A 24,193-nucleotide genomic window follows, 5' to 3' on the forward strand; every position below is an offset into this window, starting at 1 on the left:
AAGCACCTTCCACTAGTTGGTGTCACCTGCCCTTGTATCTCTTTATTCTAATGGACAAGACTTGGAATGTTCCTCAGTTCTTCAGAAACCTCCTCTTCCCAGATGGGCAGGAATATCTTGACCGTTAAACACTGAGGTCATCTCCATGGTCAATGTCTTCAAAATCTAATGAACAGAAGAATCAAGGGGTCCTGGTCAAACTTGTGACAAATCAGGGAGGAAGATTACTTATGATTGGATCATTGGCTCTAGAAATTTGAGGGGGAGGAACTTCAGGAGGATGACAGTGGCCAAATAAATTACAATTCTTAAATTATATTTTATTTACACCCTAGGTTTCAATATTTTTAAATAAATTTTTTGAAGTATAATACACATGCAGATATGTATATTACTTTATTATTTCAAACTCTGCACTCCCTTTCCATAAGACATCTATGAGTTTGGATTCCCAGATTCATTAAGATTTTCTCTGGGGACATTCCTGATGTGCCAGAATTTCTATTCCTCATTTCCTCTCTTTTAGTTTTCCCATCACAAAACCCAGCATTGGGTTTGTAATTAACAGAACACTGCTGAATATTCAGAGAACTACCTTGGAACTGTCTTTAAAATCTTTTCAAATTAGTATTGTTAGTAACAGGGTGTCCCAAGTTGAGTTCCTTGAGAAGCAGAGTTTGAGACAGTGATTAGCATGCAGGATGTTTACCAGGCGGTGCTCCTGGAATCAACACCTTTGGAAAGGTAGATGTGTAGTAAGGAATTCAGCCTCACCTAAAGAGAGATGTGACCTTTGTCACAGCTCCTGGGGGGTAACCTTTAAAATGTTGGAATATCCCTAGTGATAGGAGAGATTGGTTATTTATGGTGGGCCCTCCTATGGGAACCAGATCTGATAGATTATGCTAATGAGATGACTCAAGATAGGGGCTGGCCATGTCAAAAAGACCAACCATATGATTAAAAGGTTGGAGCTTTGGGCAAAGAGATATGAGCCCAACCTCTGGAAGGGAGGCTGGAAATTGAGTTCAACCACATGGGCAATAATTCAACTAATCATGTGTATGTAATGAACCCTCAATAAAAATTCTGGACATTGAAGCTCAGGTGAGCTACCTGGTTGGCAATGTTCTTTGAGTATTGTCACACATTGTAGCCAGAAGGAGGTAAAAGGTCTGGGATCTAGACTCCACGAGGAGAGGACAAGAAACTTTACATATGGAACCCATCCGTACATGTAGCCCTATGTATATCTTCCTTTGGCTGGTTCTAATTTTTCTATAATAAAAATGTCATCATAGGTACAATGCTTTCCTGAGTTCAAGTCATTCTAGTGCATTATTGAACCTGAGGAAGTCCCCTCAGCTTGAATTATTCTGGTGAATTACTGAATGTGAGGGAGTCCCCAAATTTGTAGCTAATTGGTCTGAAGTGAGGATAGCCCTGGGAACCCCTGAACTTGTGGCTGGTGTTTGAAGTGAGGGCAGTCTTGTGGAGACTGTTCCCTCAGACTTTGCAATTTGGCAAACCCTTTGTACCAAGGAAGGGCCATGGAAAAAGTCAAGCCAAGTTGGAGCCCATCAAAGCCTTCCGTAAACCACCAGGGAGCTCCAGAGCTAGGATAATCCCTTGGAGTTGGCTGGAATTAGGGCAAAGGGGCCAAATGTTTATACCCTCACATCAAATGATCATCAAATGTGGGCTGTCCCAGGAAGATAACATGATAATATTCATCATAGACCTGCTATGATGAATATTTTTGAAGGAAACAGAAAGATCAAGACCTTCTTGTATTCTCTTTTTAGATATCCAGTTGAGAAGTTTCTATCCTCATTTTTTTAATTCCTTTATTATTTGTAGAACTTATAAACCCACAGCTAATTTTGTGATTTTTAATCTTGTGCATTCTATTAGATGGGCAAAAATAGATCCTACTGAATATTCATACTCATAGAAAGAAACCAACCATGTTTCTTCTCTCAGGAGTTTATAGAGCACACTACAGAGGGTCCACTGGTCCAGGGAGGAAGGGAAATGCTGGATATATGGGTTAAAAAATATTTTAACTTTTTCTGGTAAGAGAGGGAATAATTTATTCAACATGATACAAAGTAAATGTGTGCCTAGTCTCTGCCCTCACTGTCCTAGATTTGGAGTATAGAGATAACAGATACTAAGCCCCAGCCATTAATTGCTCAAGGTCTTATTTGCAAAGACAATAAGGTTTTCTCTCTGGCATCTAGGTTAAAGCAGATTTTGAGTTTCAAATTTCATTGTCAGTGAAGTTGGTAGGCGATTTAGCTTAGTGGTAAAAGACAAAAATGAATTAAACTAGTTATTGGACAGCTTTTCAGAGAGCCCAGATTGCTACCTCAGAAACTATGTGTAGCATCTCTAAAGGAAATATTGATATGTAGATTGATATGTACATGGGTACCTTGGTATGTTGCAGAATACAGAAGAAGCCAAAAGACAGAGTGATCACGACAGAAGACAGGGAAACATGGTTACAAAGTGGAATCCTAAAGAGCTTGTAACCAGTAACAGAAGAGTTCTCCCTTTAGCTGAGGACTTGGTTCTTTTCTATCCTTGAGTAATGAAAATTAGAAAAAGTTAAATTTATTCACAACGACTTAGGTGACAACCATCTGCAGACACAATGAGAACCACAGAGGAACTGGAAATATTATACCATTCCTTTAAAACTCAGTTGTATATCCTTGACCAAGACACATCATTACAATCACCTTTTTTTCCCTGAGCTCACTCTACAATCTTCCAAATGTGGAATCTCACAGCATACCATTTTCCCCATGTATGACATATCAGTCAGGGTTCAACTAAGAAAATAGAAACCACTCTAGTTATTTTAATGAAAAAATTTATAAAAGTAATTAATTAAATAGTTATTGAAAGATGAAAAACATAAAAGAAAAATGTGGTAAGAAAGCTGTAACTTCAGGAAGTGACCTTGGCATAGGCTAAGGGGTATAGGGAAAAGGTTGGCTTATTAGGACATTGTTACCTTTACTGACTATTTTTGGAAGAGACTTAAAAAAAAAGAAGGCCAGAGGGAAAATCAGAGGAGTAGTTTCAAGATCCTGCCACTACTCCAGTATCACAAAGTAAAGTACAGAAAGGTGATTTTGGAACAGAAAAACAATAGCTTAATAACCGGCACATATGACTAGCTACAGAATGTGGAGGGAGAAGATATATGCAATAGTATTACCAGGAATTTGAGAAAAATCACATTGCCTGTTGCTATGGCAAGTTCTTTCATATCTTCTTTATGAACTCTGATCACTCTGAGATCTTCAGATCTGATCATGAATATTAAACGACCCAAAACATGCTAGTTGTTGTTGAAAGAAAGATTTGACAAGCATCAATAGATCTCAATCTTGGCTGCACACTAGACTCACCTGTGGTGCTGTTAAAACTCTTCATGCAACACCCTAGTCCAAATAAACCTTAATATATGGTTGTGGGTCTCAGGTATGAGGATTTTTAAAGCTCGTCAGGTACTTCCTTATGAAACCAAGATTGAGGCCAATGACATGCATTCTCCCACATAATTTGTATCAATGGGTTTGATCAATGCTATAGTTTTATGGACAATAGACGTGGACTGTGGAAAGTGTTGATAATTATACACATATTAAAAAGGATTGGTGGTTACCAGAGGGGAAGGGGGGAGGGAGGAGGGTGAAAGGGATAATTCGGTACATGTGTGTGGTGATGGGTTGTAATTAGTATTTTGGTGGAGAACATGATGTAATCTATGCAGAAATAGAAGTATAATGATGTACACCTGAAATTTTTACAATGTTATAAACCAATGTTACTGCAATAAACAAAAAATTAAAAAAAAATAAGGAAAAAAAATAAAAAGGAGACTTATGCATTTCTACAGGATGACTGGGTCATAGGTAACAAAGAAGATTCCATAGGTATTATAGGATTCAAATGTGCAGTGGTTTTGACACATGTAGGACCCCAGAATATTCCCTTAATCCCATTAAAGACATGCCAAAATAAGCAATATTCAGATATGATAAATCAATTGAAATGAAAAACATGAGCTACAAAAATTATGTGGCCAAAAAGGCATGTTTGCCAATTCCAAATGTTTGGTTTTGCAATCATTTCTAATCCACAGATAAAAAAGGGCAAAATATTGAGATTGGGCTGTTTTGTTGAGTATCCTCTGCAGGGCCTCTTGATGTCCCTATTCCTCAGGCTATAGATGAAGGGGCTCAACCCGAGGGTGACCACAGTGTACACCATCATGGCCACTGCATCCTTTCCAAGAGAATGTGAGACTGTCAAACTAAGGTACACTCCAAGGGCTGTTCCATAAAATAAGCAAACAACTGACAGGTGGGAGACACAGGCAGAGAAAGCTTTGCACTTCCCGTGTATTGATGGGACTTTCAAAATTGAGGAAACAATTTGCATATAAGGTTGTAATTTCCATTTGTGCAGAAGGTAAGTTATGACATCATCAAACCATGCAGCTGGGAGTCCAAAAAGCCCATAATAGTAGACACCCAAACCAGCACTCTACAGAGGCGGGGGTTCATGATGACTGAGTACTGCAGGGGATAATAAATACCTACAAATAAGTCACCACAATTAGGAGCACAGTGTCTAAACATCCAAGAAGCTCAAAAAAGACAACTGAATCATGCAGCCCGTAGAGGAGATGACTCTGCTATGAGCTTCGATGTCCACAATCATCTTTGGGGTGGTAGGAGAGGTGAAACCAATGCTAGGCAAGGACAGGATGAAGAGGAAGAAGTACATGACAGGCGTGCAGGTGGGAGTCAGAGCTGATAGCCAGCATGATGTGCTGATTACCCAGCATGGCGACCAGACACATGGATGGGAACAGTCTGCAGATTAGAGGCTGCAGTTGTGGATCATCTGAGAGCCCCAGGAGGAGGAATTCAAAGACACCTGTTAGATTCTGTGGTTCCATGTAGCAGAGACATATTTTGGAAAATAAGTGATTGATATAAAGGAAACAAGTATACAGCCACCCATTATACATCCACTTTAGAAAGATTGCACTAAAGAAATTAGAGGAGCAAGAATATTTAGAGATTAAAAAACCTGATAGACACACTGAGGTATTGGTCCCCTCCTTTGAAAGAAACATAAGGAATAAGAAATTTCCTTCTTCCTTAAAGGAAAAAAAATGTTTTAATTAAAGGACACTAGTAAGCATTCAGATGTACCTTATTGAATCCAAATGCAGTGCAATTAATTCCCTTGATTTGGGCTATTTATAAACACCCTATAAGAGCTATGTAATAAAGTGTCTGACTCCATTTTATTTTCTAGTGTTTGACTGCTCACAGATTTTGCCTGAATAAACAGATTTGACAGATGCAAAATTTTTATGGAAAATAATACACATGAATTGTGGAAAGGGGTATAAAATTTAATTATATAAAAGACAGTTGTATATTTCACCTGGATGGCAGGGTCCTTGCTCAGAAACTACAGGAAGCTGTCTAGGGATGTTGGATTCAGTCATGCAGTGATTATGATTCACAATGGATTCCAGAATACTTCCCCAATCCAATTAAGCCAAAATAAACAATATTTAGACATGAAATATGGAGAGGAATGAAAACCATGAGAAACTATGTGATTAAGGAAGCAGGATATGTAGGTGTAGATATTTTCTTTTGCTGCCTTTTCCAACTCACATTCCAAGTGGATGGCACAGATATTAAGATTAGACTGGTCTGCTGAGAAGCCTCTGCAGGGCACTCTTGATGTCCCTGTTTCTCAGGCTGTAGATGAAGGGGTTCAGCATGGGGGTGACCACAGCATACACCACTGAGGCTATCACACCCTTCTTTGGGGAATGTGAGACAGCAGAACTGAGGTAAACTCCAAGGCCTGTTCCATAAAATAAGCAAACAACGGACAGGTGAGAGCCACAGGTGGAGAAGGTTTTGTACTTCCCACCTGATGAAGGGACTTTCAGAATGGAGAAAACAATTTTATAGTAAGAGAAAAAGATTCCTGAGATGGGAAGAAAACCGGAGATTGCACCAACAAAATACATGACTACGTTATTGGTGGAGGTGTCATAACAGGCAAGGCTGAGGAGTTGAGATGGGTCACAGAAGAAATTAGAAATTTCTACACCCTTGAAGCAGGTAAGTTGTAACACAATCAAATTGTGCAGCTGGGAGTCTAATATGCTAATTAAAAAAGACGCCAAAACTAAGAAGCCACAGAGGCGTGGGTTCATGATGACTGAGTAGTGCAGTGGGTGACAGATGGCCACAAACCGGTCATACGCCATCACGGTGAGGAGCATACAATCCATACATCCAAAAAGGATAAAAAAAGACATCTGTGTTAGGCAGCCCACATAGGAGATGACTATCCTATGAGTTTGGATGTCCACAATCATCTTGGGGATGGTGGTGGAGGTGTAACCAATGTCAGCCAAGGAAAGGTTGGAGAGGAAGAAGTACATGGGGGTGTGGAGATGGGAGTCAGAGCTAACAGCCAAGATGATGAGCAGATTCCCAAGCACGGTGACCAGGTACATGGACAGGAAGAGCCCAAAGAAAAGAGACTGTAGTTCCAGATCACCTGAGAGTCCCATGAGGAGGAATTCTGAGACACATGTTAGGTTTTGTGGTTCTATATAGCTTGGACACCTTTTGATAAAAAAAAAAAAAAAAGAGTGTTGGATGAAAGGAAACCAGAAAAATTGAAACTATCACTGTGTCTATATTTTTCGATTTAAGTTTTTCACTAGTAAGTTATTCACACTTGAAGACCATGCACCCCAGTACATTCAGCAATATTTCTGAGTTGTGATAAACTCAATCTTCAAAGGACTCTTCTTTCATTACTTTTCCGTGTTATTCATTTTTTTCTATACACACCAAATTAGAGACACTCAACTGAAGAATGTTAGAAGAGGAAGAATATTAGAAATAACAAATCCATGATCACAGTAAAATAGAGCCAAAATTCTTTCAAGATAAAACATAGAGAAGAAATATCCTTCCTCATTTAAGAAAATAAAATGATTCTAATTAAAGGAAATTAAGAAGTAGTCAAATATATTTTATTCATATGCAACACTAGAAATTCCCTTGATTGACAATTGTTATAAACGTTCTATAAGTGCTAGATCATGTTAGCTGGATTTGAAATTAAGTTTGAATGTACATAATCAAAAAACATTTTTGTGTGTGTGTGTGAGGAAGATCAGCCCTGAGCTAACATCCATGCCAATCCTCCTCTTTTTGCTGAGGAAGACCGGCCCTGAGCTAACATCTATTGCCAATCCTCCTCCTTTTTCTCCCCAAAGCCCCAGTAGATAGTTGTATGTCATAGTTGCACATCCTTCTAGTTGCTGTATGTGGGACGCCGCCTCAGCATGGCCCGACAAGTGGTGCGTCCATGCACGCCCGGAATACGAACCTGGGCTGCCAGTAGTGGAGCGGGCGCACTTAACCACTAAGCCACGGGACCGGCCCCCAAAAAACATTTTTAAATGCCAGTTACCTTCATGGGTTTTCACCATTGTTTTCTGATTTCACTCCTTCATGGAAATAAGTGCTCACTCAAATATTTGGGCTGTCTTTTAAAAGTTATCTAATATATAGCTCCTATCCTTGGCTTTCATAGACTTCAAAATTTAATAAATGTAGATTAGCTAACTGGATATAATCACACAGCATCGCTGACTGCAAAGATGACATTAGTGTTCAATGTACCTGTGAATGATTAAACAATAATGAAATTTTAAGAAAACCTCTTGAATATTTTTTATTTTGTATAAGATTATTTGCATCAACCCCATATAATTTGAGTAAAAGGTCTTGTGTATGACACCACCAGTTACCTTTTTAAAACTCTATTGTACCTGGTAACACTGATTCATTGTTTCTCTGATTGTAAACTTTCTTATTTACAGTTAAGGAGTTTAGACCCAGGGAGAGGCACCAAAGCCAGATTTAAGACCCACCCTTCTTATGCCTAGTTAACAAATTTTCCTGTCAATTCTTCCTGATACGAGGACTGCAATTCTCCTACTTCAGCTGCCTGAAGTAACTTAGGTTCATTATTTTAGCAGGTCACACTATGATTTAATTGGGAAAAAATGCAAAAGAGAAAAGTAAAGAAAGTAATGTAAACAAATCTGTTCAGGTTTCTCATCTGTAAATGGGGGTAACAATTGAACCTATTCTATAGAATTGTTGTAATAAAGTTTAAAAATTATTTAAATTGCTTAGACTGGTGCTTTTCATTCCTAGTAAATCAATATATTTACCTGTGGATTTTTAAATATATACCGATGCTCTGGTTTTAGCTTAGAACCAATTTAATTAGAATCTCTGCATATCAGGAATATGATAAAATTTGAGTTTTCTCCATATCCTTGCATGATACTATTCCTCTGCAGACCTGTCCCACAAAAGCAACTACAGTCATGAATTTGTTAGTGTGTTTTCCTGTTAATATTTCCATAATTGATTTATGTATCCATAAACAGTTTCCTGAAATGCTTACCTAAACTGTATACTACACACATTGCCCTCAAAGTGTCCTTGCTTATCGTAACATTGTGTTTAAGTCTCTATGTGATGTATTCACATTTACTTCAGATATTTTAACTGATGCATCACCTAAGGGAAGGACATCATTTTATTCCCTTTATTATTTTATATTACTATATCTTAATTAATATAATATTTAATATAAATATATTAATAAAATATCATTAATATTACTATATTAATAAATTTAAATATATGTTTAATTTTTGTAACATGATTTATTTATAGTATACATTTTATAAATATTTATTTTATATTTACATCATTTATTATTTATATTGATTTGATGACAATCCTATGAAAATTCTTGTGCCTTTCTCCATATCACACAAGTAAGAATTTCTGTATAATATATGAGTGGAGGTTAGTGGTTTGATGTCTAACAACCGATGCAGTTTCAATTTCACTAATAATTGTTTACATGTGTTCTACCAAAATATAAATCATTTGCTCTGAACTACATCCTCTTACAATTAAGGTACACATACAAAAATATCCCTGAATCTGACTTGTGATAATCATTTCTCAAGAGCTCCACATGAAATTTTCATCTTCTATAGGAAATATTTTCAATTTCACATTTGCAAACTGAACTGTGAAATGCATGATTATTCACAGAAACCCCTATAAACCACCATGTCTTTGCCATAATGCCCCTTATAACCAGTAGCTCACTCATGATTCACAGGTGAACTCACTGAACCCACAGAGGAGAAATCAATTCTTTGACCTCAATTTTCCTTCTGGGACCAAAGTAGGTTTGAAGAGAAAACCACTTATCAGCTGTGGTGGCAAATACAGAGCCCTGGTGCATGGATAAGGAGATCAATGTCATCCCCTATATGTGGAGGGTGTGTAAATCTCTCAAGCATTCTGTCCTTGTGTTTCTTATTGCAAAGGGAGAATAAAATGCATCTCCAGGACTTGTGTGCCGCCTAAGGGAAATCTGGACCTTAATAAAAATTTGGCCATTGTTTTCAACAAGAATTTCAATCATTATTGGTATAATGTATAATTCAATATCATACCAAAAACTTAATGATCTTTCATGAATTATATGGTAGGAAGTTCCAAGCCTTTCCTACTCAGGGCACTGGAGCATGGAATGACTTCAAATCTGAAAATGTGTCTAAGCCCATGAAACAAGATTTATCCCCCTTTCTCTTTCTGCTTCACATTTTTAACATTTACGAAAATCTCTGCAATGGTTTTTCAATAATGGAATGTTATGCATGCAATTAAATGGAAAATAATAGGTCCCATAGAAAGTCTATGACATAGACACAAGCAATGTTCTTTTATCTTGTCTCCAGTCCTGTGGGACATTCCTAAAAAAGGGATGAAACGCAGACACGAATAGTCCAGTGTGTAGAAGCCATATTGTTTATGCCTTGTTTTCTGAACAGCTGAAGGGGCTCTCCAGCATTTAACTGATTTTTTGTTTGTTTGTTTTTGATGCCTCCTCTGTGCCAACAGAGGCTCTGGAGAATTGGAAATAAATGAGACTAGTCATTTCTCGTCACACACTAAGCACCTATTTGTATAAGGACACTAACAAAATGTCCTATCAGATATGCAGGGAAACTGTAATTTCAGGTTACAGGATATGACTTGAATGACATGAGGTCGAATGACATGAGGATCAGACTTATCATTATTAAAGATAATAAAATCTAAAATTGATTTTGCCCTTACTGTATCACATATGGATCCATCACATAGGGATTACATAGAGAGCATCCATGATCTGTTAAATCCTTTCTCAGTGGAGTTGTATCAACTAGGAGTCAAGTCAGATGACCATACTGAATCTCAGAGATACTAAGAACTTGCCCCATGTCACACTAATAATAAGTAGAGCAGACAAGATTCAAAATTAAATTGTCAGTCTCTGAGTCCCATGCACTCAACTTCACTGTTTTCTTGACCTTCAGAAGGTTTTGAGCAGAGGCCCAGAGATCTTAACCACAGGTACATCTGAGGTACATTTAAAAATATTTCCAATTTCCTGAATAGAAATGGAATCCAAGCCCCTGACTTTATAGCTCCTTTTGAGATTGAGTGGACTGATTACACAAATAAAGGGAGAAGTGAACAGGCGCAAGAAATTCCAAGCATGAGAACCCGAGAGAGATGCGCACTGAATTATCACGTACAGTGATGCATCCTTTAACGATGGAGACATCTTCTGAGAAATGCATCATTAGGTGATTTCGTCACCATGGGAAAATCAATGAGATGGTATAGCCTACTGCACACCTAGGCTACAAACCTGTACAGCACGTTACTGCACTGAATGCTGTAGGTAATTGTAACACAATGGTAAGTATTTGTGCATTTACACATATCTCAACACAGAAAAGGTACAATAAAAATACTGTATAAAAGATTAAAAAGTGGTATATCTGTATAGAGCACTGACCACGAATGGAACTTGCAAGAATGGAAGTTGCTCTGGGCGAGTCAGTGAGTGAGTGGTGAGTGAATGTGAAGACCTAGGACATTACTGTAACTACTGTAGACTTTATGAACACTGTACACTTAGGCTACACTAAATTTATTAAAATTTTTTTTCTTTCTTCAATAATTAGCTTATGGTAACTTTTTTATTTTATAAACTTTTGAAGCTTTTTAAACTTTTTGACTCTTTTGTAATAACACTTATCTTAAAACACAAATTGTAACAGCTGTATAAAAATATTTATTTTCTTTATATCCTTATTCTATAAGCTTTTTTCTATTTTTAATGTTTTAAATTTCTGACTACTTTTTAAACTTTTTTTGTTAAAAACTAAGACACACATTAGCCTAGGCGCACACAGGGTCAGGATCATCAATATCACCGTCTTCCACCTCCACATCTTGTCCCACTGGAAGGTCTTCAGTGACAATAACAAACACTGAGCTGTCATCTCCTATGACAACAATGCCGTCTGGAATACCTCCTGAAGGCTCTTCTTGAGGAGATGTCACTCTTTTAGGAAATATGTCCATAGTGGTTTGTTTCTTTTTTTCATCCAATATTTGCTTGTAAGCAGATAACGCACCATCAACATTCCTCTCTATTAATGAAAACTTTTTAGTGCTGGAGTCCATGTATTCAGACTTTTTAAGGAGCTGGTTGAGGTCTGCAAAAGCTTCTGATAAACCCTTCACTGTGAATTTTCTTGGGGGTTCTTCTTTTTCTTCTCCTGCAGTTTCCTTTTCTCTTGGTACAACATTATGATGGCTACCATGTCACCATGTGATAGGAATTTTTCAGGTCCATTATAATCTTGGGGGAGCACCACCATATATGCCATCTATTGTTGACCGAAACCTCGTTGTGCCGTGCATTATGTACTGAAACTTCCTGGGATCGCTACTTGTGATCTAAGCTAACCTTCCTATAGCTGATACAGCATGGGCTGTGGCCCTCCAGGAACCCCCAAGGGAAAGAGCCCTGTGAGCAGAGAGTCTCTGCTTGGAGTGACAGGGATGAGAAATGGCTGGGTGTCGTGTGTCTGGAATCAGACTGCCCCGATTCAAACCTGGCTTCATCCCTTTCTAACTCATAACGAGTACAAATTACATTCAAGATGCTGTGCTCCTTTCCTCTTCTGTAAAATAATAATAATGTGTGCACTTATACCTTGAGGGACATTATACAGATGAAATGGGACCAGCTACATAGAACACACAGCTCAGAACATGGCACTTAGGAAGCCCTCAATAAAGGTTTTAGATGTTATGGTTACTGTCCTCTTCCTCCTCATTCCAACATCACCTTCATGATCCTTTTTGAGTGCCTAAGGGACAGATTAGAGTGACCCATTTTCTGCTGTCATGTGAGAGATGCCTATGAGAGAGAGAATCAGTGAGAGAGGAAAATAGTACTCTGAATGAGTTTTTAGGCCCCCACCAGAAGCAAGAACACAAGCTTCATAGGGCTCAGAGCTGAAACTTTGCATATTGCTGCCCTATCATCTATCTGTACCAATGGTTCTGTATGTGCTGATGATGGGGAAATAATGCTCCTGACAATCCCTCCTCCATTCACTGCCCCTGTCAGCACTTACTTGTCTGCACTGTGTCTCTGCTGGGGCATGACCAAAGAGTGCAGATCCACCGTTCCTCCCCTGTTTGATGTGCGATGAAAGTTCAGGTTCTGTCCTCAGAACTGGCAGAAAGACAGAGTCAGACATGAGCCTCTGGATGCAGATGACCATGAAAGGAGGAGACATATGTATGGAGCCCACTGGACCAGAACCTTCAAACTGAAGGGCTAGAGGTACGGGCTGATTATTTTCAATTGTATGGCCTTGAGGGCTCAATGCACAGAGCTCATAATTAGCCAAATTGGTCCATGTTATCTCAATCTCTAAGGATTTCCTAATGTAAGGGAAGAGAAAGAGGAAAAAAATGAATGTCCATGGAAGAGTCTGGGGGTTTCCTCTTCTCATGAGGAAGCTTACCTGTATGTCTTACTTCTTTTTCTTTGTTTAAGATACATCTGGATTTTTTATTCCATTATTTTATTGTGGTAAAATATGCATAACAGCAATTTGCCACTTTAACCATTTTTAATTGTACAGTTCTGTGGCATTAAGTATATTCAAATTGTTGTGCAACCATAACCACCATCCATATCCAGAACATTTTCATCTTCTTAAAGTAAAACTCTGTCCCCATTAAATACTAATTCCCCATTTCCCCACCATCACCCCCAGCCCCTGGCAGCCACCATTCTATTTTCTGTCTCTATGAATCTGACTACCCTAGGGACTTCATATAAGTGGAATCAAATAGCATTTGTCCCTTTGTGTCTGGTCTGGCTTATTTCACTGAGAACAATAACTTCAAGGTTCATTCACGTTGTAGCTTGTGCCAAGTGCCTTTCCTTTTTAAGGCTGTAAATACTCCATTTTATGTATATAACACATTTTGCTTATCCATTCATCTATCAACAGACACTTGGGTTGCTTCCACCTTTGGGCTGCTGCAAATAATGCTGCTATGATCATCAATGTATAAATATCCGTTTGAACCTTTAGTTTCAATTCTTTTGGGTATATGCCCAGAAGTGGAACACTGGATAGTATGGTCACTCTATTTTTAATTTTTTTGAGGAACCGTCATGTTGTTTTGCATAGTGGCTGCATTATTTTACATTTACCAGCAGTGCACAGGGTTCTTCTATCTCCACATCCTCACCAACACTTGCTGTTTCCTGTTTTTTTGATAACAGCCATCCTAACAGGTGTGATGTGGTATCTCATTGTGGTTTTCATTTGCATTTCCCTAATGACTAGTGATGTTGAACATCTTTTCTTGTGCTTACTGGCCACTTGTATATCTTCTTCAGAGAAATGTCTATTCAAATTCTTGGCCCATTTTGAATGGGGTTGTTTGATTTTTCATAGTTGAGTTGTAGGAGTTTTTTGTATATTCCTGATGGTAACCCCTTATCAATATATAATTTGCAAATATTTCCCTCCAGGGCATGGAGTGGCTTTTCACTCTGTGGATAGTGTACTCTGATGAACAAAAGTTTTTAGAAATGATGTAGTACAATTTATCTAATGCTTTTCGTTATTCAGTAGGTTATTTTATTATTTTTTAGCTTTATTGAGATATAATTGACATTTAACATTAAGTTTATGGTGTGCAAGGTGATGATTTGATGCACTTATATATTGCAAAACGTTTGCTACAATAAGATTAGTTAACACATCCTTCACCTCACATAATTACCATTTAGTTGTTGTTGTTATCGTGAGATCATTAAAATTCTACTCTCATAGCAACTTTCAAGTATGCAATAAAGTATTGTTAACTATAGTCACAATGCTGTACAATAGATCCCTGGTTTTTATTCATCTTGTAACTGAAAGTTGTACAATTTGACCAACATTTCCTCATTTCTCTCACCCCTTAGCCCCTGGCAATACCATTCAACTCGAGTTAATTTTTGTGAGTGGTATAAGATAGGGGTCCAATTTTATTCTTTTGCATGTGGTTATCCAGTTTTCCTAATACCATTTATTAAAGAGACTATCCTTCTCCCACTAAGTATTCTTGGCTCCCTTGTCAAATATTAGTTGGCCATAAATGTGTGGGTTTATTTCTGGGCTCTCAGTTCTATTCCATTGGTCTATGTGTCTGTTCTTATGCCAGTACCACAGTGTTTTGATTACTGTAGCTTTGTAATATAGTTTGAAATCAGGAAGTGAATGCCTCCAGCTTTGTTATTTCTCAAGATGCTTTGGCTATTCGGGTCTTTTATGATTCCACACAGATTTTAGGATTGTTTTTTTCTGTTTCTGTGAAAAATGCCACCAGAATCTTGATAGGGATTACATTGACTCTATAGACGGCTTGGGTAGTATGGAAATTGAACAATATAAACTCTTCTGATCCATGAACATGGAATATCTATCCATTTATTTCTTCTTCAATTTCTTTCCCCCATGTCTTACAGTTTTTGGTGTAGAGACTTTTCACTTCCTTGGTGAAATTACTCCTAAGATTTTATTGTTTTTGATGCTATTGTCAATGGGATTGCTTCCTTTATTTCTTTTTTTAGATAGTTTATTGTTAGTGTATAGAAATGCAACTTGTTTTTGTGTGTTGATTTTGTATCCTTAAACTTTACTAAATTTTTTTATTAGTTCCAACAGTTTTTGGTGGGGTCTTTAGGACTTTCTGTATACAAGATCATGTCAACGGCAAACAGAGACAAATTCACTTCTTCCCTTCCAATTAGGATATTTTTTTTTCTTTTCCTCGCTTGATTGCTCTGGCTAGGACTTCTGCTTCTGGTACTATATTTTATAAGAGTGGTGAGAGTGGGCACCTTTGTCTTGTTCCTTATCGTAGAGGGAAAGCTTTCAACCTTTCATCGTTGAGTACGATGTTAGCTGTGGGCCTCACATATATGGCCATTATTATGTTGAAGTATGTTCCTTCTATACCCAATTTGTTGAGTTTTAATCAAGAAAGGATGTTGAATTTTGTTAAATGATCTTTCTGCATCTATTAAGATGATCATATGATTTTTGTCATTCATTCTATTAAGTGGTATATCACATTTATGGTTTGCATATGTTGAACCATCCTTACATCCCAGGGGTAAATCCCACTTGATTGCGATGTATGACACTTTTAATATGTTGTTGAATTCAGTTTGTTAGTACTTTGTTGAGAACTTTTAAATCTATATTCATCAGGCATATAGGCCTATAATTTTCTTTGCTTGTAATATCTTTATCTGGCTTTGGTATCAGGGTAATGCTGGCCTCATAAAATGAATTTGGGAGTGTTCGCCTCTCTCCAGTTTTTGGGAAGAACTTGAAAGGAATTAACACCAATTTTTTCTTTAAATGTTTGGTAGGATACACTTGTGAAGCCATCTGGTCTTAGGTTTTTCTTTGTTGGAAGGTATTTGATTACCGATTAAATCTATTACTTTTTATTGGTCTGTTCACATTTTCTATTTCTTCATGATTTAGACTTTATAGGTTGTATGTTTCTATGTCATCCATTTTTTTGGTGTATAATTGTTCAGTCTCTTATGATCCATTTTATTTCTGTGGCATCAGCTGTAATGCCTTCTCTTTCATTTATGATTTTATTAAAATGAGCCATTTCTCTTTTTTTCTTAGTTATTCTAGCTAAATTTTTGTCAACTTTGTTTATCTTTTCAAAAAACCAGCTGCCTTTTCCAGTCTTGTGACCAAAAATAGCACAAGTATTGACATTAGGAGCTTCTGCTGACAATCCTCCATAAGACACTCTTGATGTCCCTGTTCTTCAGGCTGTAGATGAAGGGGTTCAGCATAGGGGTGACCACAGTATACATCACAGAGGCCACTGCACTCTTCCTAGAGGAAGATGAGACAGTGGAATTGAGGTACACTCCAAGGCCTGTTCCATAAAATAAGCAAACAACTGACAGATGAGAGCCGCAGGTGGAGAAGGCTTTGTACTTCCCACCTGATGATGAGATTCTCAGAATGGTGGAAACAATTTTATAGTAAGAGAAAATAATTCCTGAGATAGGGAGAAAACCAGAGATGGTCCCAACAAAAAATATGACTATGTTATTGGTGGAGGTGTCAGAACAGGCAAGGTTGAAAAGCTGAGGAACGTCACAAAAGAAATGAGGGATTTCCACATCTGTGCAGAAGATAAGTTGTGATACCATCAAGCAATGAATCTGAGAGTCCAAAAGGCTGATGAAAAATGATACCAGGACCAATATGCCACAGAGACGTGACTTCATGATGACTGTGTAGTGTAGGGGGTGACAGATAGCCACCAACCGGTCATAGGCCATCACAGCCAAGAGGAGACTGTCCAAACATCCAAAAAGGAAAAAAAAGGATACCTGAGTTAGGCAGCCTGCATAGGTGATGGATTTGCTGTGAGCCTGGAGGTTCACCAGCATCTTGGGGACTGTAGTGGTGATGAAACCAATGTCAGCCAAGGACAGATTGGAGAGGAAGAAGTACATGGGGATGCGGAGGTGAGAGTCAGAGCTGATGGCCAGAATGATGAGCAGATTCCCAAGCACAGTGACCAGGTACATGGATAGGAAGAGCCCAAAGAGAAGGGCTTGCAATTCTGGATCCTCTGAGAGACCCAGGAGGAGGAATTCTGAGATACCTGTTAGATTCTGGAGTTCCATATAACTGAGACACTTTTTGAAAAAGAAAAGCAGGTTGGAATATACAAAACAAGTATACAGGCAGCCAGCTAAGTATCTATATTTTGGATTCAAGCAATTCAAACTAAAGTAGTAACACTTGAGGAACATACACCTTGGCAATATTTTTCAGTTGTGGTAAATTCATTCTTCTTAGAACTCTTTCTTCATTGATGTCTGAGCTATTCATCTGTTTCTATATACATACACTTTAGAGACTCTGGGCCAAAGAATATTAGAGTAACAAGGGCATCCGGAGACAAAAAGTCCAGGAATGCAGTAAAATATCAGCCTCCTTCTTTTGAGGGAAACATGTAGAATCATAAATATCTTTCTCCTTTGAAGAGAAAAGTAGTCATTCTATAAAGGACACTAAGAAGCAGTCATATGTTCTTCTTATTATCCAAATTCACTACAACAAATTTCCTTAATATGTAATGAGGATAAACATCCTAGAAGAGCTAAAACCACATATTCATAATATTCATAATCAAATAGAATTTTTTTATGACAACTATTTCATGGGTTTTCATAATTTTTTGGTTTTATAACATTTATCTCCCTTGGAGATAAATGCTCACTCAAATATGTGGGTCATCTGGTAAAAGTCTTATAAAACATAACTCACATACACAAATAATTAGCCTTGGTGAACTTCACATTTTGATAAATATGTTTTTGTTAAATGCACAGAATCATTCAACACTGCTGATTCTGAAGACGGTATTAATTTATAATGCACCAATGATTAAACAATAATTACCTTTTAATGAACACTCTGTACCTACTTTTCATTTTTTGTGGGGTTATTTTCTATCAGTGTTACACAATCTCAGGGAAACATCTGAGATTGAGTTCTTATTTTGCTTTTCTAATTTAAAACTGCTTAAATATGTCGCTAATCCTAAACATTTGTGAAGGGTTATTTTCTTATCAAATCCAATCCTTTATGTACAGTTGAGGAATTTAAGACCACGGATGTTCCAAAGCCGGGTCTGAAACCTTAAGTTGGCTTCTTATGCCAGTTTGCAGACTATGCCACCCCCAAAAGACGCCACTTTGGCAAGAAGATTATTTTGAGCTGAGGGCACTTTAGAAGAAATGGATACAAAAAAATCTCTCTGCTCTCCTCCTATTTGCCCAAAAGCAGGACATAAATATGTAAAGCTGGCTCCCTTCACTTCCCTAAAATGTAGGTCAGAAGGATTCTTAATCACCAGAGACAATTCTAGACCTTTATCAGCCCAGAGATGGCACCAGAGGTGTCTACATAAGACATTTTGCTAAAACTAGCCCTTATCTATTGTTAGTCTCCCTGTATATTTGCCTTCCCATAATTTTTCACCCATGGAAGCTTGAAATCCTTTTCCTTTGTCTTGCCACTTCTCTAAAAATGTTTTGTTCTTTTGTCAATATGTTCTATAAGCCTAGGTTCTAACTACCCCTTGAGTTACACATCTCTGAGCACTCTCCTGTGTATGCGTGATGCACCTGTTAACAAAGTTCTGTTTATTTTTTCTCGTCAATCTATCTTTTGTCTGTGTAATTTACAGAGCCTCAGCAGGAGAAGCTAAGATGAATAGAGGAAAAAGATGAGTTTTTTCCCTCTACAATACCTTACAGAGTTGCTATAAGAAATTAAATTAAGCAATCAAAATAAAGTGCTTCAAAAGTGGTTCTAATGATAGTTGGTAATTATAATTACCTGTTGATCTTTAAAGTTTTATTGATGTGCTGGCCACAGCCTAGAACCAATTAAATCAGAATCACTACATGTAAGTACTTTGATCATTTAACACACAGTCAGGCTAGAGAACCATTGCCCCAGACTGTCTCCAAGCACTTAGTAAACACTCTATGAATGTTATCTATTATTATTACTATTATCCCCCACTACTCATATTAAAAACACTAATATTTGATCATACTTGCTTCAGAAATCCTATTTATCAATAATAAGACCTGAGTCTTCTTTTTATCCCTGCATGATCCCATTCTCTTACACTTCAGTTTCCCAAAGGCAAACACTGCCATGAATTTGGCAGTATTTTCCATTCGACAGTCCCATAATATCAGTGTTGATTTACGTACCCATGGTTTTCTTGAAAACTTACCTAAATACTATTATACCAAACACATTGTTGCCTGAGAAGTTACCATTTACTACAATATTGTGTTTTCGGTCTCTATGAAGTACACACATCTATTTCACACACTTTAAATGATGCATAATATTAGCTGAGGAATGAACTTCATCTTATTTTTCAATTTCTTACTACAACATTCCTAAGAAAATGTTTGTGCCTCTCTCCATATCATGAGTAAGAATTTCTTTAGGATATATTCAAGAAAGATAGTTGTTTGAATTGTAAAAATTGATACATTTTAAATTTTTCTATTAATTTCTTACATTTGTTTTCTCAACAGAAATCAGAAATCATCAAATACATACCTTATGTGAAGGTATAGACTAGAAGTACTCCTGAAGTCTATCTAACTATGACAGAGCCATGTGAAAATTCCCATATTGTATAGCGAATAATATCTCCATAGCTCAGATTTCCAAAATGGTCTACAAAATGCATGGCTATTCATAGAAAACCTGGTGATGCACAATAGTTATGTGAGAAAGGCTCCTGTTGGAGCGACTTGGTTGCTTCTCCTAATTCACAAATGAACTCACCAAATCCCAAGAGAAGGAATTGGTGGTTCTGCATCCGTTTGCTTATCTGTGACTAAAGCAGATTTGAAAAGAAAACAATTACTCACTCTTGCGGAGAGGACAGATCCCTGGGATGGCAGTTAGGAGACCTTTGTCTGAGTCCCATATCTCACATACTAAATATGGAGTGTGTGTCAATCTCTCCGCTTCTCTGGGCTAGCATCCCTCACCCAGAAATAGGGAAAATAACACCCATCTCTAGGACATGTTAGGACCTAAAAGAGGTTTGCCCTTCATAAATATCCAATCATCGTTTTTAAATCAGGATTTGAATCATTATTGCAACAGTGGGTTTGTTAATGAAACACAGTCCCAAAAAAGTTTTAATGATCTTTTATTCTATTACATGGCAGAGAAATAGAAGCCTATCATGTCCTAGGGAATTTGTTCACAGAACAAATTCCTAAGAGATGTCTCAGTCCACACAACAAGATTTACTATCCTTTCTCTTTCTCTCTCTCTTTTTCTCTGTTTACATTTTTAAGAAAATATCCACATTATTTATAACTGAATATTGTGGATTCTATTAAATGGAAAACAATGGGTCCCTTAGAAAATTTGTGACATAGATACAAACATTGTATTATCTTTTGTCTAGTCCTACGTAACATCACTGGAAGGAATGAAAGTACAGGCGGGAAAGAAAATAAGAGGGGAAAAAACAGGCTTCCGACCAGTGGGAGGAAGCCATATTGATGATGCTGTGTTCCTGAGAAGTAAGGAAAGGTCTTTTCAAAACATAACAGATATTGTCACTGTTGTTGTATCCTATTCTGTGCCAAATAATGATAGGCTCTGAGAAATCATAAATGAATGAGACGAAGTTGTTTCCCTTCAGGCATTCAGAATCTACATGTATAAGGATGAAAATAAAATGTTCTCTCAGGATCTAGAGAAAACCAAACCGGCAGATCACAGGATAATTTAGTTGGGTCTCTGGTGCCTAGCCTTGATACTAATTAAAATGCCTAAAATTTACGTTGGCTTTATTATATGCATCCATCACATATGTAGTCACATGTTCAGTACCAATTTTGTTTAATTCTCACTCAACACACTTGCATCAAGTGGAAATCAACTCAGATGACAAGGTTGAGGCTCAGATATACTAAAAACTTGCCCACTGTCACACAGTTAATATAGAACAGGTAATATTCAAAATTAAATGGTGGGCCTCTGAGGACCATGTACTGAGATTGTTTATTGTTTAACAGAGGGTTTAAGCAGATATCCATAGGTCTATTTCAAACTTCCCAAGGTATAACTTTAACTGTTTCCTGACTAAGAATGGGACCCGACACTCTGAGTCTGTCTCCCTTAGATCAAGAGGGGATAAATTACAGGAATGAAGAAGGAAGGGGAACAGTTGAAGCAAAATCTGGGAGCAGTGATAAGAAAGAGATCTTCCCTGAATTATCATGTGCCAACATTTTCTGTGATTCCTGCCTGTAGTCTCAGCCATACTTACTATAGCTGATGCAGCAAAGGCAACCCACTGCTTTCCACTGTGGTCTACCGGAAACCCTCAGAGAAGAGCACAGTGCGTGTGGATCTCTGCCTGGAATGAAGGGAAGAAAAATGCCAGGTTGGGTTGGCAGGAGAGAATATTGTCGAGGTGCCCTGTGAATGGAGTCTCGCTGTCTGGATTGGAACTTGGTCCTTTTGACTCTAGGACCTGGTAAAAATTGCAGAAAATACTGTGCTCCTATCCTCAACTGTAAAATGATGATAATGCATGTTTCCCCCTTTTTGGGTTAGTAATGCAGATAAAAGGTAACAAGCTACATAAAAAAACTTAGCTCACGGTTAAGTGTGCGTGCTCCGCTGATGGCGGCCCAGGTTCGGATCCCGGGCACACACCGACACACTGCTTGTCAGGCCATGCTGTGGCGACGTCCCACATAAAGTGGAGGAAGATCGGCATGGATGTTAGGTCAGGGCCAGCCTTCCTCAGCAAAAATATGACGATTGGATGTTAGCTCAGGGCCAGTCTTCCTTAGCAAAAAGAGGAGGATTGGTATGGATGTTAGCTCAGGGCTGATCTTCCTCACACACACAAAAATAAAAAACTTAGCTCAGATCCTGGCACTTAGAATCCCTAAGTAAAGGTTTGTAATACTGTGGTACTGCTGATATTTTCTTCAATATCATCACCATCACCCTCCTGATCCTTTTTTGGTTCTTAGGGAACAGTTTACAGGGACTTATTCCTGCTGCCATGGGGGAGATACCTACAATGACAGAACCAGTGTGGGAGAAAAGCAGAATTTTGAATGAGAGTTTTGGGATCCCCATCAGAACCAAGAACATAAACTACATGGGGCTCTAAGCTGAAACTTTGCATATTGGTGCCTTACCATATGTTTGTCCCAATGCTCCTGTTTGTCCTAATAATGAAAAAACAATGCTCCTGACAGTCTCTTCTCCATCAACCATTGCCATGGTACTCACTGGGCTGTTCTGTGTCTCTGCTGGAGTATGACCAAGGAATGAGAGTCCACTGTCCGTCTCCTGCTGGGCAAGCAATGAAGGTTCAGGCTCTTTCCTCAGGACTGGCAAGAAGACAGAGTTAGTCGTGGGCCTCTTGAGGCAGATGGTGATTCTGGGAGAAGACACAGATGTGAACCCTGCTGAAGTGGGACCAGGATCCTAAAGGGCTAGAGGCACAGGCTGATTATTTACTCTTGTATGGCCTTGAGAGCTCAATGCACAGAGCTCATAATTAGTGAAGTTGGTCCATGTTATTCCAATCTCTGAGGACTTGCTATTATTAATGGAAGGCGAAAAGGGAAAAGTGATTGTATTTTGAAAAGTCTGGGCCCTCCCTCTTTTCAGAAGGAAGATCATCCGTACTCCTCACTTCGAACTTCCAAGTTGCAGGGATTTTGTAAATTCAGATGATTTTTGTTCAATTAAAAAAAAAACAGTGTGTCACTTGTATGTCTGCAAATTCATTGAATTAATCATGCTGTGCAGGGAGAATTATGTCTTCAATAAGAAGACTCTAATGCAATTTTTATTTTTTCAATTAAAAGTTATGTCTTTAAGGACAACTTCCTACTTTTCTTTCTTTTTCCCTGCTTTGTGATTTTGGATGTTACGTTTAGAGATGTACGTTTTTTGCTATTTTGAATGACAACCAAAGTTTTAATTTTTCTGTAGAATTTGTGTATGTTGGTACATTAAATAACTATCTATTTTGACTTACTTACTAAATTGACAGTTTCCTGAAATACTACAGGGAGTTTCACAGATGTCTACAGTCTAAATGTAGGGCTGCAGTCATCTCAAGGCTTGACTAGAAGAGGATCTGATTCTAAGCTCATTCATGTGGCAATGGCAAGATTCAGTTCCTTGCGTGCTGTTGGCCATTGACATCTCTCAGTTTCTTTTTTTTGTGAGGAAGATCAGCCTTGAGCTAACATCCATGCCAATCCTCCTCTTTTTGCTGAGGAAGACCAGCCCTGAGCTAACATCTATTTCCAATATTCCTCCCTTTTTTCCCCAAAGCCCCAGCAGATAGTTGTACATCATAGTTGCACACCCTTCTAGTTGCTGTATGTGGGACGCCACCTCGGCATGGCCAGACAAGTGGTGCGTTGGTGCCTGCCTGGGATCCGAACCCAGGCCCCCAGTAGCGGAGCGCACGCACTTAACTGCTAAGCCCTGGGTCCAGCCCCTCTCAGTTTCTTGCTATATGGGCTTCTCCACTGGGCAGCTGACAACACACCAGCTACCTTCATCAGCATGAGCTGGTGAGAGAGCAGAAGAGGCCTGGCAAGTTGAAAGCCTGAGTCTATTTGCACTTTAATGTTGGAGTGATGGTCCAATATTTTTTGATCGTTTATTCATTGCATGCATGTTGCAGGGTCCAGCCCAGTTGGGGATGGGTAAATACAAGGGCATGAATACAGGAGGCAGGGGATATTGAGAGGGTTTTAGAAGCTGCTTACCACAAAAGCATTTAACCCTTTATGAGGATTTTGGGCTGTACGCGCAACAAGATTCTAGAGATGTCTCTCTGCTTTCCAGCAGAGTCCCCAACTCTTCACATCACTATCTTCTCAACAAAACTCTACTGGAGAAGAACTAGCACATAGAAGATCTTGCGTGGTTTTAGGTATTTCGGCAGGCCCCACCGTGCTGCTCCTGACCACATCATAAGAAGAAGTCTCCCTG

The 24,193-nt window shown here is 38.3% G+C and overlaps 2 protein-coding genes across 2 annotated transcripts; both read right to left on the reverse strand.

Annotated features, from left to right (window-relative positions):
- Window positions 1-5,749: 5,749 nt before the first annotated feature.
- LOC106803912 (olfactory receptor 7E178-like) lies at window positions 5,750-6,706 on the reverse strand. Its single transcript, XM_014796905.1, has one exon. It carries the CDS (start codon window positions 6,635-6,637, stop codon window positions 5,750-5,752), a length of 888 nt encoding a protein of 295 aa, XP_014652391.1. The 5' UTR covers window positions 6,638-6,706.
- A 9,638-nt stretch (window positions 6,707-16,344) lies between these two features.
- LOC101403198 (olfactory receptor 7E178-like) lies at window positions 16,345-20,599 on the reverse strand. Its single transcript, XM_004442603.1, has 2 exons — window positions 20,588-20,599; window positions 16,345-17,286 (listed from the first exon to the last, which is right to left on the reverse strand). The coding sequence occupies exons 1-2, from the start codon at window positions 20,591-20,593 to the stop codon at window positions 16,345-16,347; spliced, it is 948 nt and encodes a 315-aa protein (XP_004442660.1). The 5' UTR covers window positions 20,594-20,599.
- Between the last annotated feature and the right edge of the window lie 3,594 nt (window positions 20,600-24,193).

The sequence above is a fragment of the Ceratotherium simum genome, chromosome 39, assembly GCF_057802395.1.
Source record: "Ceratotherium simum simum isolate JZ-2026a chromosome 39, ASM5780239v1, whole genome shotgun sequence".
Taxonomy (NCBI): Eukaryota; Metazoa; Chordata; class Mammalia; order Perissodactyla; family Rhinocerotidae; genus Ceratotherium; species Ceratotherium simum.